General features: G+C 38.4%; 1 protein-coding gene across 1 annotated transcript; it reads right to left on the minus strand.

Moving 5' to 3' along the window:
- Positions 1–4506: 4506 nt before the first annotated feature.
- Positions 4507–27978, minus strand: LOC145765276 (uncharacterized). The gene is made up of 4 exons (XM_082577077.1): positions 27876–27978; positions 27311–27460; positions 17429–17566; positions 4507–5370 (listed from the first exon to the last, which is right to left on the minus strand). Exons 1-4 carry the CDS (start codon positions 27928–27930, stop codon positions 5276–5278), a joined length of 438 nt encoding a protein of 145 aa, XP_082433203.1. The 5' UTR covers positions 27931–27978; the 3' UTR covers positions 4507–5275.
- Between the last annotated feature and the right edge of the window lie 21 nt (positions 27979–27999).

Below are 27999 nucleotides of genomic sequence, written 5' to 3' on the forward strand. Positions count from 1 at the left end.
TTTTCCCGCAATTTATGGTTCAAAAAATTGAGTTTAGAAGGCTGGCCTTATTAACCCTTTCAATCATGAAGTTTTTTTTCACTTTTTTTATCATTTTTTGTATAATTCTGGATAAATTGAGTACACTGAACATCATTAACCACATTTTGTATTCCAAAAATTTTTACTTTGGCAGAAATTGCTTGTATCATATATGATACAATATGACCACATGTGTGCAAAATGACAAAATTGTGTCTTACAACAAAACACAGGATATGTAAGAAATGATAACATTTTAGCTTACATTTATAGCTTAGAAAGCTTACATTATATTTACTAGCGAACTGCAAGACATTATAACATGTTTTTTTTTTGCATTTTGCAACCCCCCCTGCAAGCAGCCCCCCCAAAATTTTACCAAACATTGGCTGAATAGCCTTTGGCTTACCAACAAGAAGAAGCAAATAGCAGAAAATGATCCTAACAAACATGTTACATACACACATTAGATATAGCCTACAATGAATGGAAGTGATGAAAACAGTTTCTATTTTAGTTCAAACATGCACTTTATGCAAAATTTTGATGTGCAACAAGTATCTTCCATTTATTTTTCACAACTATTGAGTCATTCTGTACCAATAATTTATGAGAATCTAGTCTATTACCTGCTAAATAACATGATACGAAGTCTCTAATGTCCCTACATTACAAATCGAAACATTTCAAGCTAATTAAAACTGTACAGATGGAAATACAGGGCTAAGTTAACATGCACAAATTGCACATAGCCTAAGTCAACAACATTGTACTTTGACCACCAGTAATTCTTGCCAAGCAGGAAATCACTCGTCACACTTGATTGAATTTCATTCCCACACTCATTCAGGCATGATACCAAGTTAGTTGACAAATAATTAGGGGCTGCAAAACAAGACTTTGAAAAAAGAATCATATATGATACAAGATAAGTGAAAGGGTTAAGGCAATGGTGCCCTTTTAAGGCCCATTCAGAAGTAATTAGCAAATCAACTATAATTTTAAAACTGTGGTCAATATGTTATTAAAATCATTCTAAAAAAGTGCTTTAAAGATGCTAAAATAGGCTACACATTGGTACCCGCTTTTTTCATTTCATGATCAATTTGCGACAAAATCAAAAAAGCGGGCCTTATTAGGGAAGGGTACCTTACTTTATTTTCTGGGTGGGCCTGGCCCACCCACTTTTGAAAGCCAACGTTCTTTGAAAAGGTAGCGAAAACGACAAATCAGAGAGGGAGTTCCAAAAAAACGTCTTCACTCATTTGATACACACGAGTTTGATTATCTTTGATAGCTCAATGATGAAATCCAATCTTCAAACTTTTCTGTTGAGCCCACTATTGATGGGCAGCGCCAGCATGTATGGGTGTAGTTGCGTGTGATTGGTGGAGCGATCTATCGAGCTATTTAATTATTCTCTATGGTTAAAACAATGATATCGTTACATAAGCACGTCCTGTATAATGCTGCAGATTATTAGTCCCAGGTGGTATTATAAATGAGTGTGTACTGTGTATTGTTGCCTTTTTATTTGTGTGTACAGTACACTGTACATCGCTATATAGAGGAATCTAACAATTTTGTAATTTTTTGGCTAAATCGGACCCAAAAATGGAAAATTTTCTCTTGTTGGTACGAAAGGTAATCATGAAAACATAATGTAGCCTATAAACGATTTCAAGTAGGCTATTAGGAATGCAACAAGGTTATTGGGGGTCTGGGAGCAAACCCCCCCAAAAGCTGGATTGACTTTGACTGCTGCTCCTCTGGGCCCACCTACTTTAAAAATGGTTCCTCCATGCCTGGCTCAGAGTGACCGCAAACTTTCAGAAAAATTAGAAACAAAGATACAGTTGAGCATAATAAAATAAAAGGTGATTAGTGAATCGTAGCCTATCTATAATTGGTGTAGGGCTGTAGGCCTACTTTTTATTCAGACAAATTTTGATCATTCAATCAGAGCCATTAGGCTAGGCCTATATACATATATATATATACAACAATGAAAACTATTAATACTACAAAAAGTGCTCAATGCTGAGCAAAAAAGCAAAGCAGAGCGAATTAAATCAAAATATAGTTATTACTATCTGAATTCTTAACAGCCTGTTTCACCTCAAACGGATCATCAGAAGGGTCTTATTCAAATAGAATAAAAAAAAAATATATATATATATAGTATATATATATTTTTTTATATATATAAATATATATATATAATAAAAATATATATAATAAAAATATAAAAATAAATATATAATAAAAAAATATATATATATATATAGGCTACATATAGCCTATATATGGACGCTCTTGGCTTACGTCGATTGAGCACTTTACTGGAGGCACCTTGCTATGCATTGCGCAAAGCTCACTGCTTGCAGTTTGAGTCAGTGGCGGAATCAGAACGTAATTTATGGGTGGGCCTAGGAAATATCTTGGTGGGCCTTTACCAATAATGCCACGCTGGGCCAGCATACAAAAACTTAATGTTATCGGAGCTTCTACACAAGGCGAAGTCTCCTAGGTTTCGAGTTAAAATAGTTGATTATGTCATCATAATCCGAACTGTCAATGAGTTTGTCTTTCTAAAGACAAAAGTGTCAAGTTGTTAAGGCGTCCAGTCAGCATGGATGATCTCAAGCGCGTTTGGATCCTGTTTGCTGCGGAGAAAAGTCTCTCAATGCTGCAGGACGTGGAAGGCAGTGTTATTATGATGGTTCTTAAACACTGTTCATGTTCGGGAAAATGTCAGCAGGGCAGCTGTCCAGTATTTCTATTAATGTAGGAAAGTTTTCCCGATCCGTTTTGCGTCTGATGTGTTGAATGAATACAGCATGTTCGTTTAGCATCTGCGGTCTCAATGCCATACAGTGCACACGGACCATTTAGAATGTTTTTTTTGCCAAAAGTGGCAGATCCAGGTGCGAAAGATAATTTAATTCCAGCTGTTTAGAACGGAAGAAAACAGCGGGACAAGAGCGTATGTGAAGTGTGAACCACCAAAGACGACAGTAGCGAAAGGCTAACTTTTTTTCCTGGGTAACATCGCTTTGTGTAAATTGTTTATGGGCTGTTAAAGTGGTATCATGCTGTGAAATACTGATGCCACAGACAATTTAGTGCCACTTGGTTGGTCTGGTGTGAAACATTGATATAAATTTTTTTTTCATGAATCTGATTTTGGGTGGGCCCCCTGTCAATCTGGGTGGGCCTGTAACCTACCAATCAAGCCCATCCGGTAGATCCGCCCCTGGTTTGAGCACTTTGGCAAGGTTGGCAGTAGTAGCCTACTATTTTTAGTGCTCACGTACCACAAATATCAAAATGTCACATGGAGGAATATATCTCCATGGCCATTCCAGTGTAGCCTACCTACTGCACTGAGGAGACCAGAAGGTCGAAACGGTGTGCACTGTCTGCAGTTATACCATAGATATCTATGGTTATACATAGGCTATATATGCAGCTTTGAAAAGAAAATGTGGTCTGTTGCAGTTAATGGATCAAGTAGCCTAATTAAGCGTCGTCGTAGGGCCTACCACTCGGCATGCGACAACCCATGTAGGCTATATAGGCTTGCATTTGTTTTATTTTATTTGCAGTGGGCTACAGCAGTCCCCGCTTCTTAAGCCCACCTCGAGACCAGACGATTTTTGGCATGTTAAGCGAGTGGGCCTATTAAGCGGACTCCTCCGCTTAGCGGAGGACGATTCTTTGCCACTCTTATTGCCTACATTCAGTAATTCCGGACCAAAGTGGGCATAATAAGCGGGTAGACCTATTAATCGTGGGCTACTCTACATTTAGGCTATAGCCTAATACTAAAGATGAAAATAGTTTAGTTTTTAAAATGTTTGCTAAAGATAACTTTTTAAGATCTACGTTTTGGGCTCTTTATTTGTTGATTGCTTAAGCCATGTGTTCCAATCATTGTGCAAGGTGTTTTTCATAACGAAGTGGAAAGAGTAATGTCGTCGTATCCAGGCTTACGCCCGGTGATTGAAGATTAAGATTAAGTTGACGGGAAGACAAGGAAGCCAATCTTCGTGACCACCTTCAGGAAAGGGTAATGTAAGGGAATGTGCTACCGAGTGCCGAAACGTGCTATCATTTGTTTTTAAGAATTCAAGGTCATTTTGACTTTACAAGGTAGCCTACTCGAATAAAGCTTTCCAGTGTAAGCTCAACACAAAAGTTGCAAGAGCGTGCGCTAGTTTTGATCCGGGGAGCAGAAGCGCGTTAGTCTTCATCCACTGAAAGCGGGAGTGCCGCTCTTTTGGTATATTATGGCCATATAGCGCTACTTTCAAAGTAGCAGAAGTCCATATCTGCCTGTGCCAAACTACAAGCTTAATTTTTTTTTTCAGTAGGCTAGCCGGTGATACAATAAAATAATATTCATACTATTTTAATATTTTTTATCATATTGGAAATGTAGGCTATCTGCAATGGTGGGTCAAATAAAAACAACAATTTAATGCAAACTACTTTATTTACAAAAAATAAACAACAGTACGAGACAAACTCACTCCGATTGTACCTATACTGTTTTTATTGTTTGGCAACTTTTGATTGCAAACCATCCAAATCATCAGGAACTTATAGGCCTTGTCAGGGCATGCAAGATGTTAAATTGAGCTGTTTTACTCTCATCTTTTGATTTTGATATAGGCTACTGATTTTTTGTATCAATAGGCTGAACACTTTTCAGCTTTTTTTGCGCCCAGTCAGGCTACGCCATAGAGTCCAAGTCTTTTGGGTTTGCTTGTGATGTTGGTTGTCTAACGCAATATAGACAGCAATTTTTACAAACTTTTTTTCTTTAAACAGAAAATGCAAACTTAATCGTCATGTCACCCAACCCGGTGATCGGTTCAGAAAAGTAATCCACACTTTACTAAATTATGCTCCGAGAGCTCCGTCAAAAGTTTTCATTTAAATTACAAAGACTATCATTTTAATTATGTCTGCAATGAAATTGAAATTTCTTATAACGATACAAGTTCGATATTGCTTTGAAGACATGACGTCTACAGAGTACAGTAAGCTACAGATCGACAACGTCATTATTTGCAATAAACACCAAACTTCTTTTTCTTAAATTTCGATAGAAATAAGCTACAAAAAATATATATAGGCTATTTCTGAAAATAACTTTCAAGGGAGCGAACTGACCAAAGTGAATTCGTTTTCATTGAAAAGTAGTTTGGCTGGTTGTAATCAAAACATCCTTAGGCCTACTTGAGGTCTACTTGATCGAGAGCACGGTCAGCATTCCGGTTGCCATGGAAATAAGGATAACTTGAAGCGAGAACAGGTGACCGACACTCCCGTTGCATCCATCTGCATTGAGATATTTGGGTTAGTTCAGTGGTTCCCATCCGGGGAAGAATACCTCCCCAGGAAGGAATTTCAGAAGCCTAGGAGAGGAATGTTCATAACTTTATACTTCATAGCTACACTATAAGTTATTCGTTATAGCCTAGGGCCTATAAGTATTTAAGGATTAGATTAATTAGGTTACACTACTTTGTATTTATACTCAGTGGACTGTCTTGTTTACCACCTTGGTTTATGTGAATGAAAGTTTGGAGATGGTTGAAAATTTTTTTTTATTCGTAGCCTACTATAGGCTATAGGGTGTTTCAAAAATTTGACATCATTTGAGACTTAAATATTTCAAAAGTATGTAGGTTACTCCAAGCCAATGAAACTTGAACATATTAAATTTCATGTCAAATTGTCATTTGCACGCAGTAGTGCATTTAGGGGGGAGGATAAAGGGCGATGCCCCCACTCCTAATAATCAGGTAAAAAATACAAATTTTACAAAAAAAATTGTAGCGCAAGACATAGGCTAATTGCTTGGATGATTGCGACTGCCTCCAATGAGCGCTGTTTCAGTTCACTAAAGTAGGTTACCTGAAAAACTATTATCGCACGACCATGACCGAGCCACGTTTGGATAGTCTACAATAGCTCAAAAGTATTTAAACAAGGATATTGTACTCGAGTATAATGCAGTCATTGATATATTTGCCAAGCGCAGCCATCGCATTAAACTGTAAATTGTCATTGCGAATCGCCGAGAATGTTCAAAAGGTATTCGAAGTCGAAAGGACTAACTTATTGTTTATGTTCTGAAGTGTTTGATATCTTTTGTTGGTTCATTGATTGGAACAGTAACTTACTTCTGCGGATTCGCTCTTGATTTTGGACCCGCTTTCCCCTATCTGACGGTATTCTGACGGTTTCAACTAACCCCCTCCCCGTTCGGACGCATCATATAACTAACCCCCCACCCCCCCCTATTTACAGGGTCAAACAAGTCTAATTTTAACCCAAGTAGAAAAAAAATTGAACCATTTAACAGCCATTTTCACCAAATTTGAGATTTCTGTGTACCGTACTACCGTTGAGACTACCCCGTGTGTACTACCCCAGACCAGGGCCGGATTTAGCTGATAGGGGGCCCGGGGCACTTTTAGATCGGGGGGCCCCCCGTGCAAAAAATTTTTTCACGCCTACGGCGCGAAAAACCATCTCTACGTCTACAGTAGCATCAGTCCAGCACTGCACAGCATTTTGCAGAAACTTTAAAGGCCAAAAGGAAAAAAATAACACAAGATCACATTTTTTCCACATAGGGGGGCCCTTCAAAAGTCGGGGGGCCCGGAGCAACTGCCCCCTCTGCCCCCCTAAATCCGGGCCTGCCCCAGACCCCATTGGCCTCCAGCCACCGAGTCAGCCGCTACGCGGCTGACTGACACAATGTTTTGGCTCTCCCCCCCTTTAACAAACTTTTTAAATACGCCACTGTTTGCACGCTATCAATGGCATAACACATGTGTTATCGGTTTTCCAAAATGTTCACAAACTTTCAATGTGTGTTCCACCAACAACACGGCACACGTCAAGTCGGTTATCGAGTTCGTCCCAAACTCGTTGCAATATGTCTTCTGTAACAGTCTCCAGCGCAGTAGTGATTCTCTGCTTCAGTTCTACTAGGTTTTCGGGCAGAGGGGTTACATTACACTAAATCTTTCACATATCCCCAAAGAAAGAAACCACAGGGAGTCAGGTCAGGTGATTTTGTAGGAGTGGCCATTTTAGCAGCACATTGTCGTCATTACCGGCACGTCCAATCCACCTTCCTGATAGATTCTCATTCAAGTAAGCTCGTACCGAAAGCTTCCAGTGAGGTGAAGCACCGTCCTGCTGAAAAATGAAGTCCTCAGTGTTCCAGACAATTGTTCACCAAATCAAACGTCATATAAAACCGTTCAGGTCTACTGAATCTTAGCGTATTACGTCATGGAATTTTTCCTAAAAAATGAGCCAAGATTGCACCATCGTTCGTAAGACTTGTATCACACCTGTTGAGAATTACTTCACAATGTTTCACTATTACGTCACAGTAACTGCGTACGTGAGTTTGAGATATTGCAATCTATTCTGGTAATTCGTAAAATGGTTGCTTGAAAGTTGGTCGCATATTTAATTGTTTGCTTAGTGCTTGCCAGCTGGACGAAAATTCCGTCTTTATCTAAGTAGTTTGTATCGTAGTGACAAGTTTTTAGTGGTGTACGGAGTTGCATCCCAATTTCGACAGCCAGGTGGCTAATTTTACAGAAATACAATTTTGAATAGACGTTTTCAAAAGAGTGTTTCTTTCGGTCATTACATACAGACGAACAGATCCGGCAATCTTATGTTACAATTTTCCCACGAAGAGATTATGGTTTACCGCTGTGACCACTCAGCTTCATTTGTAGTGAGTTCATTCATAAGCCAGGTATGCAGCATGTGCTGATATAATCATCGCCATTCACATTAGCCTCGAAGAAAAACGGGCCATGAACATGTTTCTTCGAAATTGCACAAAAAACATTCACTTTTGGAGAATCCCTCACATGCTCTACTGTGGTATGGGGGTTCTTTTCATAGTGCAGGCCCTTAGGGGAATCTTTAGGCTAAACGTGTTACACGTTGTTTTTTTGCATATTTTTGCAGTTGGTTAACCCAACTTTGATTTTAGTGGGTGCCGCAACTTTTTGGGTCACGTGATCACCCCCAAATCGGGGATTTCCCCAGAAATCACGTTTCAACTCTTTTTACGGCATTTTTGTGCAATTACATATTTGATATTTGCACATTTTAACTTAAAAAGCACATACAAATAAGTGAGACAAAATAAACACAAAATAATTTGATTGATGACGTCATTATGACGTCATAACATTTTTTTGCTTTAGCCTATTTTGGTCGTTTGCTGTTGGTTTTAGTTGGAGTACCGGTTACTAAAACCATTTCACAATTCCTAAAAGTAGTTTCGTCATGATTGCATCTTTTATGACGTCATCATTATATTATTAAGACTGGACAACTTGAAATTCAGGAACCAAAGGTAAGTTTATTCTGAAAAAAGCGATCAAATACTCTCCTTATAAGTTTTGCAAATGCTTAAAATTTTACAATTGCAAGCAATAACAATAATTCCAGTACAGTATGACGCAATAACGCCGTCATCAAGGGCAGTGTTTTTTTTAAGGTGTTTTGGGGGACCGAAACGGTCCTCCAAATTTCTCCAGCGGTTTCCCAAAATTTGGACTTGCAACTACAGTAGAAAAGTAATGGTTGTTTCTCGCTATGTCTTAAGCAAATATGGCTATTTTTTGGTATTTAAATGAAACACTTGCGGTCTCTTAAAACTACTTAGCGGTCACCCAAACCAAACCTTAAAAAAAACCCTGATCAAGGGTATAACCAGAAGAGCAGCTACCAGGGATGAATTTCCCTTTTAGTCATGCCACTTTAAAATGATATGTAATTATGATCTACAAATCAAATTAATACACGACACCAGATGATGCAATGTCAGAGTCAACACTGTCAATTCAAGATGAAAAAGCTAGCGGTTTTCGATGTTAAATTCCTACCATACGTAATTTGATGTTAAAAAAATTCGTACGACAAGTTTTTTCAAGTTACAACATAGAATTTAAAAAGTCAAAAGCATTTCTTGAATGATCAGTGTGGATTGGAGATGAAACGCCAATGTGGATTGAAGATGAAACATCAGAGAGGATTGGAGATTTTGTGGTCGAATTGCATGTTTCGTACTCGGATGAACAAAGACTTGTGCATTTTATGGATTTTTTCTTACAGGAACATCGAGAGCCACAAGTAGACTGACAATTAGGCTACATTGATGTAGCCAGGCCCGGATTTAGAGGGGGGGCAGATGGGGCAGTTGCCCCGGGCCCCCCGACTTTTGAAGGGCCCCTATGTGGAAAAAAATGTGATTTTGTGTTATTTTATTCCTTTTGACCTTTAAAGTTTCTGCAAAATGCTGTGCAGTACTGGACTGATGCTACTGTAGACGTAGAGATGGTTTTTACGCGCCGTAGGCTTGAAAAATTTTTTTGCACGGGGGCCCCACGATCTAAAAGTGCCCCGGCCCCCATCAGCTAAATCCGGCCATGGATGTAGCCTATCATTTCGTGAATCGATGATGCGGATTGAGTTGAGGTCCAAACCGGAACAAGCTGATTTGCATCATTATGTTTCCAACCCCAAGCTAAAGGAGAAGGTAGTTGCTGAACATTTACGAGGCTTGATTTCCATATTTCAGCTTGATATATCGCTCTGCGTGTATGTTGCATCAGAGCAGCTGACGTTGGTGGCAGCTTTTCAATAGTGCAACCATTGGCAAACATCATATAACGGCATTCGTTTACATCCGTGATAGTAGGACCATTGCCATAAAGAGCTATGCTATGACATACTTTTGTATGTCATTTATAGAACTAGGAGAGCTTGAGAAATTCAGAGAGTTAAATAAGTCACATATTTCGGTAAGATTAAGCATCCAACAATCCCAAGCCTTTTTTTCCAAAGACGAAACAGTATCACAGATTGTGATAGCATAAAACAAAGGTAAAGAAGCGCAAATCATCAGAGATTGAGGTAAAGATGAAATAATGTCATGGATTGGAATGAAGCGAGTTTTTTCTCCAACTCCAAATTCAACCCATACTTTACAGATTTCTAACTTGTGAAAACACGAAATTGCAATAATTACCACATCAGTATCTACTGTTTTGACTATGGCATCGGATTTTCCATGTTTCACATGGAGAAACATACGGGTGTCTGCCTCTTCGTGATCACACGGGGAAATCTCAGACATGTCCAATGTTTGATTGCTAAGAGCTGTATCTAACAATGTAACAACAATCGTAGACAAGTTTGGATCGACTGAAGTTATCACAGCTTGTTGAACCAGTTGATATAACGCAGTTTTGTTGCTGTCATTTCTCAAAAACTCAGACCAATTGAGAGGAAGACGAGTATTCCTTCTGACAGCCACGTAACATCCAGACCCTCGCCTGTTTCTTGCAAAAGATAAGCCTCAAATAGCTACCGCCATCACAGAACATGCCAGCAGTGTGGTGTCAGACGATTATGAAGTAGTGAAAGAATCTGCCTTGAAAACCGATCACTACGTCCTTGATGGAGGATTCTTGTTGCATCGAGTGCCATGGAAAGCTGGAGACAGTTATGGGTCTGTTCCACAGTCGTATGCAGATTTTACCATTCGTCATTATCGCTTAGCAACGGTGGTTTTGATGGATATGGCGGTCCGGCTATTAAAGACAATACCCATCAAAGACGCGGCATGAACGTCCACCCGGTTGTTAACTTTACTGTAGACACCGAGTTCATTGGAAAGAAGGAGCAGTTCTTGTCTCGAGCTTCCAACAAAGAAAGATTAATTTCTCTAATTTCTGCTCAACTGAGGAATAGAAGCTGCAATGTGATCAACGCACCAGGTGATGCAGATGTGGACATCGTCAAGACGGCAGATGGACAGACCTTATCGACATAGTACGACTTTAATTGGTGAAGACACAGACCTTTTAATATTGTTACTATACAGTATACACTATGCTGACACTGACCTAGACATTAAAGACCTTTACTTCAGCTCCGACAAAGCTTACGCAACCAAGATACACGACATCAACAAACTTAAAGCAATCATCGAACCAGACATATGCTCACAGCTCCTCTTCATTCATGCATTCACCGGTTGTGATTCAACGTCAAGGATATTTGGTATCGGGAAGAAGACGGTTTCAAGAAACTAGTGAAAGGTCAACCAATAATTAATCAAAGAATGTGAAAATTGCTTTATTCTCCCAAATCAGACAGACCACATCATTAAGGATCTTGGAAACAAAGCTATGACCGTTATGTTTGGCAACGATGGCAGTAGTAACCTAGAAACACGGCGCTACAATACATTGGTCAAGAAAATTAAAACAGCCAAGTCCTTTGTTCACTCTGAACGTTTGCCACCTACATCATCCTTTACCAAATTCCACTGCCTCAGAGTTTACTACCAGATTATGGTGAGGATGGGTAAGCTACTGACGATGGTATGGATGCTCTAGTTCCAAGAGGTACCATTAAAAAATCCCCTTTGAGCAACAAAGGAAGAAAGCAAATTCTAGCTAAATGAAGTCATCGGTTTGCCATCGGCTGACTTGGCGCAGAGGGTTAGGGCGGCGATGGCAGTCATATCATTGACGTGAGTTTGATTCCCACCACTGCCATTGCTCTTTTTTCTTCTGTAATTACCAAACAAAGTTCAAAAGGGATTTTCTAATGGTAGGGGAGACTGGGGTTAGTTGGAAAGCGGGGTTAGTTGAAAAATCAGCATTTTTGCAACTCTCGAAAACTTTTTAAAATATTTACTGCTACCATGTGATGTAGTTTGTCAAAACACACAATCCATGTTAGTTTCGATTTGCTGAGTCCAGGTATGCCTGCTTGAGCGAACATTTTTTATTTTTTAAGCTATGAAGTAAAATTTTTGGCTCTTTGGGAAACATCTTATGCGTCCATGGCGTTAAAGATAGACACACGTTTTTTGGTGTGTGTTAGCTGTAGTTGTTCCACAATACTGAGAAATAAATAAATTTTGGTCAAATGAACCATGCTTGAATATTTTAGGAAAATTGTTAGTCATGTCCTGATGGGGCTAGTTGGAAAATTGTAGATGGGGTTAGTTGGAAAATGTTTTAAATACTTTTGAATTTTTAAATTGTGCTTTTGAAAGTAGTATAAGCTCTAATATACTTGTTTTTAGCACATTGTAAGGTTTTAGTTTGAACTTTGAATAACTTGGAAAGTACAAAGGACATAGAGTAAATAAATTAAAAAAATTATTTTTTTCAATGGCGCCCTTGAAAAAGGCTCATGGCCTACTAGAGTCCATGGCCTCCAGGATAAGAAACCCTGGTTTAAAGTAATTGGTTGTTAAATTTATTGCTTTTTTATTTGAAAGAAAGTAATTTATTTGCTTACAACGACATGTAAATGTTAACCTCATGACGTTTTCCAACTAACCCCATGATGTTTTCCAACTAACCCCAGACATGGGGTTAGTTGGAAAATCAATTGTATGTTTGTTTATTTTAAATTTCCATTAAAAGCTGAATTGACTCAATACTTATTTTTGGTTGTAAGATACAGGACACCATAGGTGATAATTTAAGCCGCTTCAAGTTGTCAGGTTACGCACCAGTTGTTTTAAATTTCACTTTAAAAGAAAAACTTTCCAACTAACCCCAGTCTCCCCTACCTTTTGGAAAGTTGCGCCCCGGACAACCTACTAAAAATGATACACTGCAATTGTGAATCGTGTCCACTTCACTACAGTTGCCGGAGATATGTGCTACCATACCATGCTGGATGTGGACCATGACAAAATGGTTCATGTGTCCATACAGCAATCACATAATTACAGACGATGACATCGAGAGTGACAGCGATGAGCATTAGTAATACTTGATCCATTGCTTTCTTTACGCTGATTATGTCAAGAGTCTACATGACCACATCGTATCATCGAATAAACTCTTTATGCCTGCTCAGTTTACCCAAATATATATAGAAATTTACCGGGTTTTTTAATAAACAATACATTGTTATTGTACATTTTTAATTGTTTTGGCAGCCATCTTGGATTGCCATATTGAATTTATAGGCTATCAGATAATTTAACAATTCTGAGAATGGTCTCATTGACTTTACAGGGTATAAAAACCTAGATATAGACACCAAAACTACATGTTTTGGTCATATGATGACCGAGGTATGGTCAATTTACTGTTATTTTAATGGTTTGGCGGCCATCTTGGATTGCCATATTGAATTTATAGGTTATCAAATAATTTAACAATTCTGAGAATGGTCTCATTGACTTCACAGGGTATAAAACCTAGATATAGACACCAAAACTACATGTTTTGGTCATATGATGACCGAGTTATGGTCAATTTACTGTTATTTTAATGGTTTGGCGGCCATCATGGAAGCCATTTTGAAAATATCCACTTTCCGGAAGTTGGATTCCTTAAGATTTTGAATATGTTAATACTGACACCCAGTACAAATCAAATCAGTTGAAAAACCTTTTGTTGCAATTTTTTTGGGGTCAGACCATATATGCCCCTACCTAGAGTTATTGCCTCCCTGCCATACTGACCTATAAGAAAAACATCTGGAAAAAAATCACGTAACAAAATTATGACGTCATTCATGATGCAATGCTGACGTCATATTTGAAGGGGTAATTATTTTAGCATTGGTAACTTATTGTAACCAAAAAAGTAACACCAACAACAAACAAGCGACTACAATAAGAAAAAAACAAGCAAAAAATTAATATATGACGTCACAATGACGTCATTAATAACATAATTTGTGTGATTTTTATCTCGTGTATTTTGTAGTGGCAGTCAGTCCAAATGTAAAAAAATAACGTATCTAATTGCATAAAAATGCCGTGAAAACAGCTCAAAATTGATTTGGGGGGAATCCCCGATTTGGGGGTGATCACGTGACCTAAAAAGTTGCGGCACCTACTAAAATTGAAGTTAGATTCATCAACTACAAAAAAATGCAAAAAAACAACGTGTAACACGTTTAGCCTAAAGATGCTCATTTTTGCCCCTAAGAGCCTGCACTATCACCCCAAATTTGAACATTGTGCCTGTTCATTTTATCGCAGTGTAAAAAATGGCCTCATCACTGAAAACCAGTTTTTCATCAAACTGGTCTTCTTCCAGTTTTTGTTGCATCTCAATACAGAACGGCTTACGTTTTACCTTGTTGTCTGCGTTTACCGCTTGGACGAGTTGCAGCTTGTAGGGTCTCACATGCAATCGTTTCTTTAGAACAAGCCAAACTGTTGTTGCAGAAATTTGAACTTCAAAACTCGTTCTTCTCACGGACTTTGTTGGACTGTTTACAAGTTTTCTGCGAATCTTCTCTACCTTTTCTACTGGCGTTGACTTCCGCTCAGATCATTTTTCTCTGCTCAAGCAACCTTCTTGTTCGAAGTTTTTATGCCTTGTCCAAATCTGCTTCCATCTGGCCTTTTTCTTCCAAATCGTTGCGCAAATGCACGCTGTACACTATACAGTGCCAGTCTTATTCGACTGTGTTCTAGCTGCTAGCATACTCCAGTACACAAAATGCCTTTTCTACGCTATTATATGGCATTTCTACATCTAAAAAGAAAACCCCCTGAAAATTAAAAGATAAAATTGTATTTGTATCTGTACATACTGTTAAAATGTGAGATCGTATAAAGTGACGATAATTGGCAAAATTACAAGACTGTACTACAATGATGTCAAACCTTTTGAAAGTTTTTAGTAGGCTATTAGGTTTATGTGTGGTGGTTAAAAAATTGAATTGCACAGACGGCAAAGTCATCTTCGTGTCCAACTTTAAGCAACATTTTAAATAGTGCTTGAATGATAAATAAGTTACGTCTGTTACGTGTTCAAGCCAAACCGCATTCTTGAGCTGATGCTCTCATTTTCCAGCCAACTGCCAAACTATTAACTGAGAAATCCCATCCATTGCATCATTTTTTGGAAAAGCATCTTTAAAGGTTTTTATACCCTTTTTTAAAATCATGCAAGTTATCCAAAACAGCAAGAGCGAGTTCTGTTTTATAGCCTAGCCTACTTCCAGCAGCATCAAATATCAAAGCCAGCAGAAAAAATCTCAAAGATGATTTCATCTTGGTCAATAAGATTGCACAAGCTTCAATGGTGTTTTGCTTTCCTCTCACTTGACACTTTCTCATGCTAGATTAAATAAATCGATACGTTAAACAACCCTTAAATTGGGATCTGTAACCTTTAACTCACTTTAGCTACGGTAGCCTACTGAGTAGGCTGCTGATGTCTTTGTAATTATAGCGGCAGTCGGGACACTCGACATGCACCAACTCAGCCAGTGGCGTAGCCAGAAAAAAAATTGTGGGGGCAAATATTTCATGAATTGAAGAGAACTATAAAGTGCTTGATTTAAGACATCAGCACCTGATGTGCAGTGGCGTATTTTGGTGGGTTGAGCAAGGGAAGCAATAAAAGTGGTGGGAGGTTGGAGCGTGCCTAAGGAACGCGTATTCTAGGGAGGTCCGGGGGCATGCCTCCCCGGAATTTTTTTGCAAAATTACACTCAAATAATGGATTATAACGTTTTCTGGAAACACTTTTAGGGTAATATTTGTATGCAATTTATTAGCAGATAAACAGCTATTAACTTATTAAAGGTAGCTCTGACACACGAACGGGCAAAAACTGCTGCTAAAATTAGAAACCACCAAAAACTCAGTTACACAAAAACTCAAAAACTACACAAAAACCCAACAGAGTACCGGTAAGCGATTTTGAAATTGCTTCCACAGATTAGTTAAAAGAAACATAAATCGCGTAAACTTTGCGCGATTTACGATTTGGAAAGTTTATTGGTGTCTTTCTGTGTGTCTAAAACAAGTCCTGGGGGGTAATAATAGTCAGATGTCTTGAAAAACGATATAAATTTCTACAAATATTATTATAATATCAAAAAAGGGCTCAACTTCGGAATCCAAACTTTGAAAATTTGGGGGAGGCCATGGCTCCTTTCGCCCCCTTGGCTACGCCAATGAACTCAGCATGTGCTTCAACTCAGCAAGTATATTTCATCTGCTGCCAAAGTCAGCAAATGACATTTTTAGCTAGCATGGGACTTGTCTGGTCATCGCTTGCTATACTGAATTCATGAATTTCTGACTTGTGGCATGCCAAGTATTGGCGTGATCAGTTTTTACTGGCTTGGGTTCATTATTTTTTTAGCTTCAGCCACTTGCTGAAATGTTGCTTCTTCAGTTGTCGCTAGCTCAACTGCCATGTGCTGAGTTCACAACCACATACTTGTAGGAGACTCTTATTATACGCAGTGTAGCTTATCAGTAGAACATTTATATGAAATGTCATTCACTACAAAATATTTGAAACTTTTATATCTCAAAATTTGGCTAAATCACTCCTCAAGAGAAAATAAGTTTTTTTCACTAGATCCGTTTGATAAACCAAATTCTCCATTCCCTTAATAAACTCATCTCAGGGATTAAAGCAAACAAAAAATACATTCCGTACATCTGGACAAATCCAATGCACAGCTAGTGATGAAATAGGTGCTTCAATAAGCACTATCGTAAGCCTACGTTTCATCCAATTATTATGACATCATGCATAGGCCTACATCAGAGGGTACCCGGTCAATTGGTCGACAGACATTTGGTCGACAGTCATTTGGTCGACAGACATTTGGTCGACAGGACATTTGGTCGACAGACATTTGGTCGACAAGACATTTGGTCGACAGACATTTGGTCGACAGACATTTGGTCGACAGACATTTGGTCGACAGGACGTTTGGTCGACAGACATTTGGTCGACAGGACATTTGGTCGACAAGACATTTGGTCGACAGGACATTTGGTCGACAGAACGATTCATTTTAGCGTTAACTAACCCTAACCTAACCCTAACCTAACCCTAACCCTAATCTTAACCCTAACCCTAACCCTAATCTAACCCTAACCTAACCCTAACCTAACCCTAACCCTAACTCTAACCCTAACCCTAACCCTAACCCTAACCCTAACCCTAACCCTAACCTAACCTAACCTAACCTAACCTAACCCTAACCCTAACCTTAACCCTAACCCTAACCTAACCCTAACTCTAACCCAAATGTCCTGTCGACCAAATGTCTTGTCGACCAAATGTCTGTCGACCAAATGTCTTGTCGACCAAATGTCTTGTCGACCAAATGTCTTGTCGACCAAATGTCCTGTCGACCAAATGTCTGTCGACCAATCGACCGGCCACCCATCAGAGGGAGCTTTAAAAATCTCTGATTTGGCAACGCCATTGGTTACTCACGCAGATATCGATGTAGTAGTGGAAAAAGTTGAAACTTTACTTGTCTTTTTAATTTTTCTTAAAATTTTCTTATTTTTTTAAAATTTCAATGCAATCACCTGTATCACATAGTTCAGTACAAGATAACCCTAGTTGGGTTTGCATACATCCAACTTGGTTGTCATCAAAGCACCCCCTCATAATTCCTAACCCAATTCTGCCCAGGTCGTCCGGTCCAGTAGGATTCCTGTTTTCAGCTGAAAAAGAAAAGAAAAACGTTCAAATCTCAAAAAAAATTCTAAAGTGACTTCACAGGCTATATTGCCAACTGCAGCAAATAAGCCTATTAACCTAATAAGTATTTGCTTCTCTCACAAACATACCTAACACATACTTATGCATACAATCAGGGTTGGAAGTCGTTAGTAAGAAAGCAATGACTATTTCACTATTCGATAGTGCCCAAAAAAGCAATGACTTTCCGCTATCGATACTTAAAAAAAGCAATGAATAGCAGTTATTAAAAATCAGGGAGTCGAACCGAACCCGAACCGGATTTTTGTAAACCGGTTTTGGTGCGATCTTGTCTGAACCTTAACCGGAATTGAACCGAAAATTTGAGTTAGCTTAAACCCTAACCGAACCCGAACCGGTTGAAAAAAGCGGTTCACTTCAACATTACGTCATTGTTCGCATTGTGGTAAGTGAAGTTGTACGTAGCATGTTGTTATCTTGGAGGCCACATTGTACGGATAAATTATAGCCTATTCCGTAACACACGATCCACTATCATCGATGCTTTGGAGAGGAATTTTTTGACCAGTGTTGGATTTCAATAGTAGGCCTAGGCCTAATTTTATCGGACCCGAACCGGAACTTATAAAACCGGTGTTGAGACTATTTTTGTCGAAACCGAACCGTACCCGAACCACAAATCATTGTTGTTGAACCGGAGCTAAACCGGAACTCTTAAGTTTCTTCGAACCCAAACCGGAACTGAACCAAATTTTGAAACAATCTTTGATCCAGAACCGGACCCGAACTGGAAAAATCAAACGGTTCGACTCCCTGTTAAAAATATTGTATTTTATTGTATTTGGGTAAGGTAAAGGTCCCATACTCAGGTACTGAGCTTTGGGGAATGAGAAGATAAGGTTTTCATTATACTAAGCCTTCGGCACTAAGGAGAGTAGGGTGGCCAGTTCCTTTCTCTCGGCCGCCTTTACTTCAGCAACTACGCCCACCCAATTTATTACACCCTGGGTAGAGGTGAGCGGTGTTTTTCAACAACCAGCTGAAGCCGGGAGTCGAACCAGGATTGCATAATTGGAAAGCCAACGCCTTATCCGTTGCGCCATCCCACCGCGCTAGTATTTGGGTATTTAACGAATAATAACGACTCTCACTGGCATGGTTTTTCTGAACTGTGTTGCCTTAATCCTTTAAAGTTCGAAAACCGGAAGGGGACTAGGTCGGATAGTAATCCGAAAACTAAATCTCGTAAATTCGTTTTGACGACGAAGTAAGTGAACAACAAAAAATGATTCAGCAGTTCTCCTAAATATCGATTAGTGAAAAACGAATAATGATTTCGTTGCTTGCATAAAAAAGCAGTCAATAACGCGCATTTGATATTTAAGTTATTTTTAAAAGGAATGGGTATAAGCATTCGATATTCAGAATGGAACGAATAATGCTATCGAATAGTGACAACTAGTCGTTACTTCCAACCCTAGTAGCATACAATCATACCTACTCAACATCGTACAGTATCGAAACTCCGACAGTGATAGTGCATAAATGTGAAGACATGATGACAATTCAATGTTGAAAACATATTTCTTCAATGTTTAATTGAAAATTTATTTCAAACAATATGGTAGGCTATTATAAAGGTAAAGGTGAGTCCCACACTTGAATCCAAGCATCGGGGGATGAGAAGATAAGCTTCTCATTATACTAAGCCATCGGCACTAACGAGAGGAGGGTGGCCAGTTCCTTTCTCCTGGCCGCCTCCACTTCAGCTATTACGCCCACCCAATTCATTACACCCTGGGTAGAGGTGAGCGGTGTTTGTCAACATCCAGCATAAGCCGTGAGTCGAACCAGGATTGCGTGATTGGAAAGCGAGCGCCTTACCCGCTGCGCCATCCCAAGGCTATTATACAAAACTTAATTTTTATTTAAGAATTTATTGCAGCATGGCGATTCTAAAAGAAGGCACTGTCTCCTCCGAGATGATGGAAGTTGTTTAGTAGACTACGTTTTAATTCCAGCATTGATTGCCTTTTGTACAAAAATCTTTCAAGATTCGCGGATTTTTGCTGTGTGGGTTAGGTGTATGTTGATATTATAATAATAATGTTATGGTTTTATTTACTGTCACTCCACTGTCTCCACAACAGCTGTGGGCTTTTAGGGACAGGGTTTAGGTATGTTTAATTTTATATCAGGTTTACGATGTCATCACACGATTACCTGACTGATAGTTGATAGTGGACCTCGGGCTTTCGGAAGAATAACCTCAATTACCTCATTGCCACGTTTCTGGGCCTCTTTAAACAGATTTCTACTCGGAGAAAGCATTTTCTTCTGTGAATATCCTAGTAGCTAGAGGCTGGGCCCCTCAACACTTTGTAAAAAATCCTAAAAGAGTTACATTTTACCTAAAAAAATGGTTCGTTACTATCATTGATACTTTAACTTTCGTGGTTGCGTATGAAATAATTTATTCACCGGACCGCTAAAAGCATTCAATTTGTCACACTGGACCTTTATTAACATTAGTTGAGTAACCTTTCCTTAGGTTATTAAAGTTAGTTCCCTCAGCATTTACGCCGGCTTCATCTTCAAGACATTGGAGGATGATCTCGTTATATCAGTGATTCCCAAACTTTTTCTATTTGCGTACCTACCATTTAGCAGTTTCATACAGTGTTCGCGTACCACCTACGTTACGACCAAAAAGTCTCAAAAATATACAATAAAAGGCAAGAAAGTTTAACGAACAATTTTTAAAGGGCGTCGCATCATGATTCCGCTTCGTATCTAAACTCAATTGTATAATAAAGCGCTCACAGATATTGTTATAGCCTACTCTAACATGTGCAATTGTGCATGAGAACTCATCATTGCAAAATTGTAGCAATTGCTTATGGTTTAACAATCACACAGCGCAATTCTAAACTCATTTCGTCGCGAGACAAATGGCTTGGCTAGAACAAATGGCGAGGCGAGAAACACAAATAAATAAAAATGACAGAAATTCCTATCGCTGACTACGGTGCAAATCCAACAAAAATTTTCAAAAACGTCGCAACGAAAGAAGTTTAAGAACCACTGACCTAGATGTTGGGTCATATTAAACGTTTGAATCTCCTACGAATAAAATTAATTATGACACAATAATGCACTTGCACAAATCGTATTGTTTTTGTTTGTTTTATCTTTATCCTGCATTGCGGGAAAGCGGACTTGAGGGCTATGCATCGGTGTACGCCTTCCGACATACACCTGACCCACGCTGCAGCCGACGGCAATGTCTGTTTCCGGTTGTCTACTCTACTTATGACTTAAATTTGGTACTACCCACTACTCGAAATCGATCACTGGATAGAGGCAATTATCGTAAAGTTTCTTGCCCAGAGAAACAACAGCAAGTGCGGGTGGCTGGAGTCGAACATGCAGGCTCTCGACTGCGAGCCCAACGCGCTAACCACTCGGCCACTGCTGCTGTATTTTGTCAACCGTGGACGTCTCTCCGGAATCATATACAGTATGTCATTGAAGAGTTTATGCTCTGCATCCACACCTACATGCCCCAGTGTCTTTAACATCTCAGTACCGTACTGATATCGTCTGGTCCAACAGCTTTATTTAATTGAGTTTGGTTTATGGCATGTTCAATTTAGCTTTTTGAATTTTTGGTCAAGGCCGTTGACAGGATTTCTCGGGCTCGGTACCAATTTATTTTCGGGCCCCATTCGTCGACAATGTTATGAATAGGCTATAAAGGTTGCTGTTAAAATGAGGATGACACATGCCGTTCAAAGTAGAAAATTAAGAGGAATAGATCAAACCCGATATGCCAAAAGCATGGTTGTTTAACAAATCTTGCGCAATCTTAAAATTTCCCGAACCGCGAAACTTACTATCTCTATTTAGTGGTTGCTTTTTTGAACTTTTATTTGTCACATGACGCCAGCGTATTACTTCCCGATTCCATTGATGTTTCACTAGTCATTCTAGGCTCACCAGAAGAGAATTTACAGCAAAATTAGTGCAAACGGTCAGAAAATTTTCAATTTGATTTGGGGAAGGTTTTTGGGCCAAAGTCAAACATTTGATGATTGCTGCAATCCGAAAAGCGGCTTTGGTCTAATTTTTAGTCCAGAAATAGGGATAGCAATCTTCTTACCTGTGCCATTTCAGTTTTTGAGTTTAAACAAACATTATAACTTATTTATTTGGAAATTCCTGTTTCGAGTTATATTTCACTAAATATTCGTGGTTAGAGAAATCACTATAGCCTACTAGACTAAACTAAATTTTTTTTTTACTGTTTGGTGGCTGAAGTGGCTATTTTACCACCTGAGAGCTGAGGTGGGCCCGGTGCCCAGAAGGGAGCCGGTACTTTACCATCTGACGGCTGAAGTGGCTGTTTTAACCTCTGATGGCAATTCCTTTAGATCTGATTATATAAAGATCTTGATAATGTTTGAAGTAGCGGGGAATCTTTTAAATCCAGGCCCCTTAAATAGTCCGGACCCGGGTCCAAAAGTACCACCTAGACCCCCCTGTCAACGCCCCTGTCTTCGGTCCTGATAATGGTTCACTGAATTTGAAAGGTCTTACAGTTCAATCTGGATCTTCATACAAATCAGATAAATACTTCCTGCCACCTTTTTTGTATTTCATTTTTTTCCATTAGTATTTCACCCATTTTACTCTTTAAAAATCCTGACTTTGACGAAGAATTGTGCTTTGCAGTTAACATCTTGATTTTTTGATGTGTTTCTCTTGGGCTGAGATTATACAACTTTTCGATTGATGTGCATTCGTCAATCGTCATTCAAGCATTTTCCACAGGCTTTGTAAACATACTTTCTTTATTTGTTTGTTCAACTTTTGATATTCATTTTTATTGTGTTTTTTTTGTCGTCTTTCTTCCATCAACTCTAAGATTTCTTCTGTCATCCAGTTTTTATGTCGTTGGTATTTTATTTTAGAACTTATTTCATTGACTTTATTAATCGAATCTTTGATAATGCTGAAGTGTTTCTTCTGCGGTCGTCGTTTTTTTTTTTTCTGTGTTACTGCTTGTCATTTGCATTAATTGTGAAAGCTTGTTGGAATTTCTCTTCAATGATTTTGTCTTCTCTGCATGTGTTCCAGTTAAAGTGAATGGTTCTTTTCTTCTTGTTTTGTCTTTGTAGTCTAAATCTGAATTTTGCAACAACAAGATTGTGATCACTATCGCGCAGTCTGCCGATGGAAATGCATTTACATCTAAAATCGACGTTCTAAATTTCTGTGGTACGATAACGTAATCAATTTGATTACGCGTTTGGTCATTTGCGCTTTTCCATGTCCAAAGTTTCCTGGGATGTATTTCAAAGCAAATGTTTGTTATGCATAGCTTGTTTCATTGGCACCATTCAAGGTTGTTGCTCTATCATTTTATTGACCGAGTCCGAATTTTCCCATACACTTTTGATCAATATCTGTTTTGCCAACTTTCGCATTAAAGTCCCTCATAATTATTTCCAACTCATTATGTTTACATTCTTTCAAGACTTCATTCAGATCGTCGTAGAAACAAGTGATCTCTTCATCTGTAGTATCTGAAGTTGGCGCATAAACTTGTATTAAACATAGATTTTGGTGTACATTTTTTATCTTAACCATCAAAATTTTGTTAGAAATTACACAGAAACCCATAATATTATTTGCAAATTCAGGATTGATGATAACTCCTACTCCCTTTGAGTGCTTATTGTTTTCAGAATACATAATTGTCTAGCCTTCTTTATTTATTCGTCCGCTGCTATTCCCCCTCATCTCTGATATACCCAAGATTTTGATATCCATTCTCTTCATTTATTTTAAGATGTAGTTTAATTTTCCCTTCTGATACAATGCTCAAACGTTCCATGTTGCAAGCTTAAAAATTTTCTTTTTCCATTGTTTTCGAAAATTTTGCTTTTGTTGTTCGTTTGCAGTGGCTGTTTGACGGTCCGTCCGACCTGCAAGCCACCAGAATTTTGCCCAATCGAGGTGCCTTTGTTTGAGAGATAAGCCGCTGTTCACGCTGTTCAGCTTTATTTGTTCATGTATACTTTTCATCCAGGTATATGTGGCCAAGAGTTTATTGTAATGTCGGCCAGTCCTGTGCCCCACCATCTTGGCTGCTTTGGGTTTGTTCTCAGCATTACTAGTTTCGCCATGTAGAGGCGATGGTGTTGGTCTTCAGGAACCAAACCTTCAGACTTCGTATATAGTTAGCCCAGGCGCGGATTTATGGGGGGGGCCCAGGGGGCCCGGGCCCCCCCGAAATTTTGTGAAAAATTGTATGTTTACGCATCAAATGGTTTGATATGCTTCTAAACAGCTGATATTAGTCCCTCAGCATCACAATTGATGAAAATGGTTGTTTTAATGTCTATTTTCTAGCATATCGTATATGTCGTAGTATCATTGTTCATATCTGTTTAGCTTTTTCTTTCTTTTTAATTGATTTTCAAATTTTCTGGCCCCCCCCCGAAAAAAACTCTTAGATTCGCGCTTGAGTTAGCCTATATCTCTCTATTTCTTAACTGAAATAGTCAGTGTTGTACGCGTCAATGAAATAAATTGACGGCGTCAGCGCGAATTGCCTAAAAACTTTACGGCGTAAAGTACTGCGTCAGCTCTTAAAGAAATTCACGGCGTCAGCGTCAGCGCTAATTTCTAGCGCTATTTTAGTTAGGGTCTCACAAAACGGAAATATTTCTACCAAATGTAAGCTAACAATAGCTATAAATAAAGAGCAGGTTTTATGTTTTGAGACTGTGTTGTAATTAGCTGCTTTAGCTTATTAGTTATTTCTTTGTAGAAACACAAGCATTTCAAAACGTTTGTCTGACAATCTGCTGCGTTTGGGACGCATAATGTCCTTTCCAAGCAAAAACATGCGTTCCACAGCAGCGCTGAATGGTATTGGCGTGTTGTATTTCAAAAACAAGTCTTGAAAACGTTTACTCGGAAAGGTAGCCTATCACTGTTTCAAACGTGCTGTGATGGCTTAGCATATATAAATCTTATTTTAACGAGGTCCACTGCACCAACATCGCTCTTTTCAGGGGCATAGAGCTCTTGAAATAAAGTATCTTCAACCTCTGCGATGACATTCATTGATTTTTCGCTTTCTCTCTCTGATCCATCGTTCTCGATACTGCTCACGATATGAGTGATCACCATTTGGAGAACTTCTTCCGCTTGTATTCCAGGGAGCCATTCCAACCAACGCAAAAGCCAGTAATTTGGATGAGTCGCGCTTGCCAATACATTGTGAAACTCTCATTGTGAACCGAGATTTTCCATGAAAACAAAAAATGACGCATAGCGCTTGACGCTTAAAATCGGCAAAATAGTTGACGGCGCTATCACTTCCGTCAACTAAAAAATAAATTGACGGCGCTAGCCTCAGCGTCAACAAAAAGTTGACGCCGTCAACGTACAACACTGGAAATAGTAGACTACCATTTAAATATTAAAGCTTTGGTAGAGAGTTTGCTTTGTTGAGCCATAAAGAAAGCAGGTTTAACATGATGTATTACATACACAAATATAACATAATTAAAAATAAACTCTAACGTTTTCGACACGTACGTGTGTCCTCATCAGGAATTACATATCTGCAATATACATAAAATAAAATTGTAAGGTAAATTTGACTTTGCACTATAACTGTATACTAACGACACTCCAGACTGACAAGCACAAACTGAACAAGTGATAGAGGAATGATTACAAGTAAATTATACGGTGGGAAACAGATCACATGAGGTGTAAACTACAGGCATTTTGCAAACAATTAGAACACACACAAAAGGAACGATGAACAACAGGCGAATAACTGCCGGTTGAGAGACGGATTATTACGTTTGATTCTTAAGGCTTCCATCATCTTAGTCTGAAATTCAGATCTTACAATACCTTCCAATTTTCATTTTATGTATATTGCAGATATGTAATTCCTGATGAGGACACACGTACGTGTCGAAAACGTTAGAGTTACTTTTAATTATGTTATATTTGTGTATGTAATACATCATGTTAAACCTGCTAAAGTTACTTGGTTTTATTTCTCTATGGTTCATTTAAATATTATTTGAAGACTATCCAGTTTGATCCCACGATGGAATGTTTGCAACAACCAATAGACCTAGCCAGTTGGGCTACGTGCAATACAATTCATAAAGATATCACTCTTTTCTATTTAGCATTAACGTATCTTTATTGGGCTATATGTTGCAAAAGACCACCTATAAGGCTACGTTATTCAAAGTAGAGCCAATGCTTTTCAACAGGGTTTCGTTTGTTCAAAGAGTTCCGTAAGGGTTCTTGGTTTTTAAGAGAATGGACTTTTTTCTTTAGTAGGCCATACTGATGCGTCATTCCGAATTTTTAGATTATCGTGCAGCATTTACACTCCAAGTAGGCCACTTAATCAAACAAAAGACCATTTCTGACTTTGTAACTTTTGTGATAAGTTATCTGTTTATTCGTTGAAGTGTTTAATTACTTTTGAAGTTTAATAGCGAAATATTTGATATTTTCACAAGCCATAATTGATTTCTAAGTTTTATTAGTGATGATCCCGTGACAAACGCAAAAGTAAATCTGGGGTTACGCAATGACAAAAAGGTTGAAGACCGCTGAATTAGACTCAAGCATAGCTAGTTACTTAGAAATACAGCCACAATTCCTTTTTTTTACCCAAAATTAGTTTTTTTGCTTTTGTTTCATTTAGCATTAAATTTCTTTGTGAAGAGTCTTGTTTCGAAGAGTAACTTATTGATTTGTCTACCGGAGCCATTTGAAATGAAATTCTTTCTAGCCTACAAGGCAAAACGAACTTCTTCACTAAGAATCAACTTAAAATAAAACAAAAGTAACGCAACTTTGCAGCAAAGACGAAAGTTCGTTTTCACATACTTTTGTTCCCAATACACCGTAAATCTTTGAAGAACAACTTGATGCAAGCCACATAGGCTACACTTTGAAGATTTACGGTGTGTTTCGAACAAAAGTATGTGAAAACGAATTTTTGTCTAAATTAAAGTTGCGTTATTTTTGTTTTATTTTAAATTGATACAAATTGATGCTATCCACACACACTCTGAATTTTTTTTATAACGGCGCTTTCTACATTTTGAAATTTCCACGCATTTCAGTTTCTTTTCAAACAAATCAAAATTGCTTCGGTTTCGAAGCCAATAAAATGAAATTTTGGCACAAGTTTTTTTTTTCTTTTAAATATTTTTGTTAGAATACTCTTGGAGCAAAGTTTTCAGAATTTCCTAGACCCAGGAACGCCTTGGTCGATTTGCTTTTTTGGAAATACAAAACTCAACGTCAAAGCAATTGTGTAGGCCCAAGTAAATGCCTATGAACGATATTTCATTTTTAACACCATCTCAAGACATAGACCTAGCCGAATTTTCATGTTTTTCGTTGAAACGTTACGTTGTTTTTCGTTGAAATGTTAGCTGCAAGCTACCAATAATTGTTGTCTGTGGTCAATGGATTCATAGCCTCTAAAGTCTAAAGACTATTTTTTACGATTTTATTCCCCAAGGACGGTTGAGTGAACAAAATAATTGTGCGTCTTTTGTATTATCTTATTTATCACCATGTTTCTTCTTCGGGGTGAGGTTAGAGACAATTCACCATTGTTCACATCATGAGCACTTCTTACAACATTTTGTAGTTTAATTTTATCATCCATGCTCGCTTACGGAGGCTTATATTAGTCCAGAAGCAAGAATCGATTCCTTCTGGGCATTCAACAAGAAGATCACTGGAGACAGACCCTTCGGTGCAAGACAAAGACAAATCGCTTAAGTCGAATTCATCGAATGTACAATTGTAGCACGAGATGGCGGATCCTAAAAAGAGTATACAGAAACAATGAGATTATTGATTTACAAGTAGGCTAACACTGGTTCAACAGATAAAAAAAAAGTTTTTCCTGATTACCCAGCCGGAAACGTAAACTATAGCCTACTTAGATTCTAAATTGGCTGAAGCATTGTTTCTGTTTCTTATTGTTTGTAGGCTACGTTTGCTGACACAAAATACAAGTGATTGCTGGAGGAAATATATGTTTTTTGAAAGTCTGTTCTCCAACAGCTTCGAACTGCTACAGTTAAAGTTAAGAGATTATATTCTCGAAGTATGTGTCTTGATGTATCCCGACAAGCAAAATAGAAATATTGGGACAATTTTGTTCATATTTTGTATCCATACGCTATTTATCATGCAGATAACAAAAGAAGGTTTTGTTGCTGTTGCTTGACTTACCTTGTGAGATGCAGATGGCAAATAGAACAACCACTACAGGAAGAAATTCGTTCATGTCAACTTCTCAATAAAAAGAACAAGTGAGAAAATATTTAAATCTGCTGAAACATAAATGTCATACGTG

The sequence above is a fragment of the Aplidium turbinatum genome, chromosome 2 (genome assembly GCF_918807975.1).
Source record: "Aplidium turbinatum chromosome 2, kaAplTurb1.1, whole genome shotgun sequence".
NCBI lineage: Eukaryota > Metazoa > Chordata > Ascidiacea > Aplousobranchia > Polyclinidae > Aplidium > Aplidium turbinatum.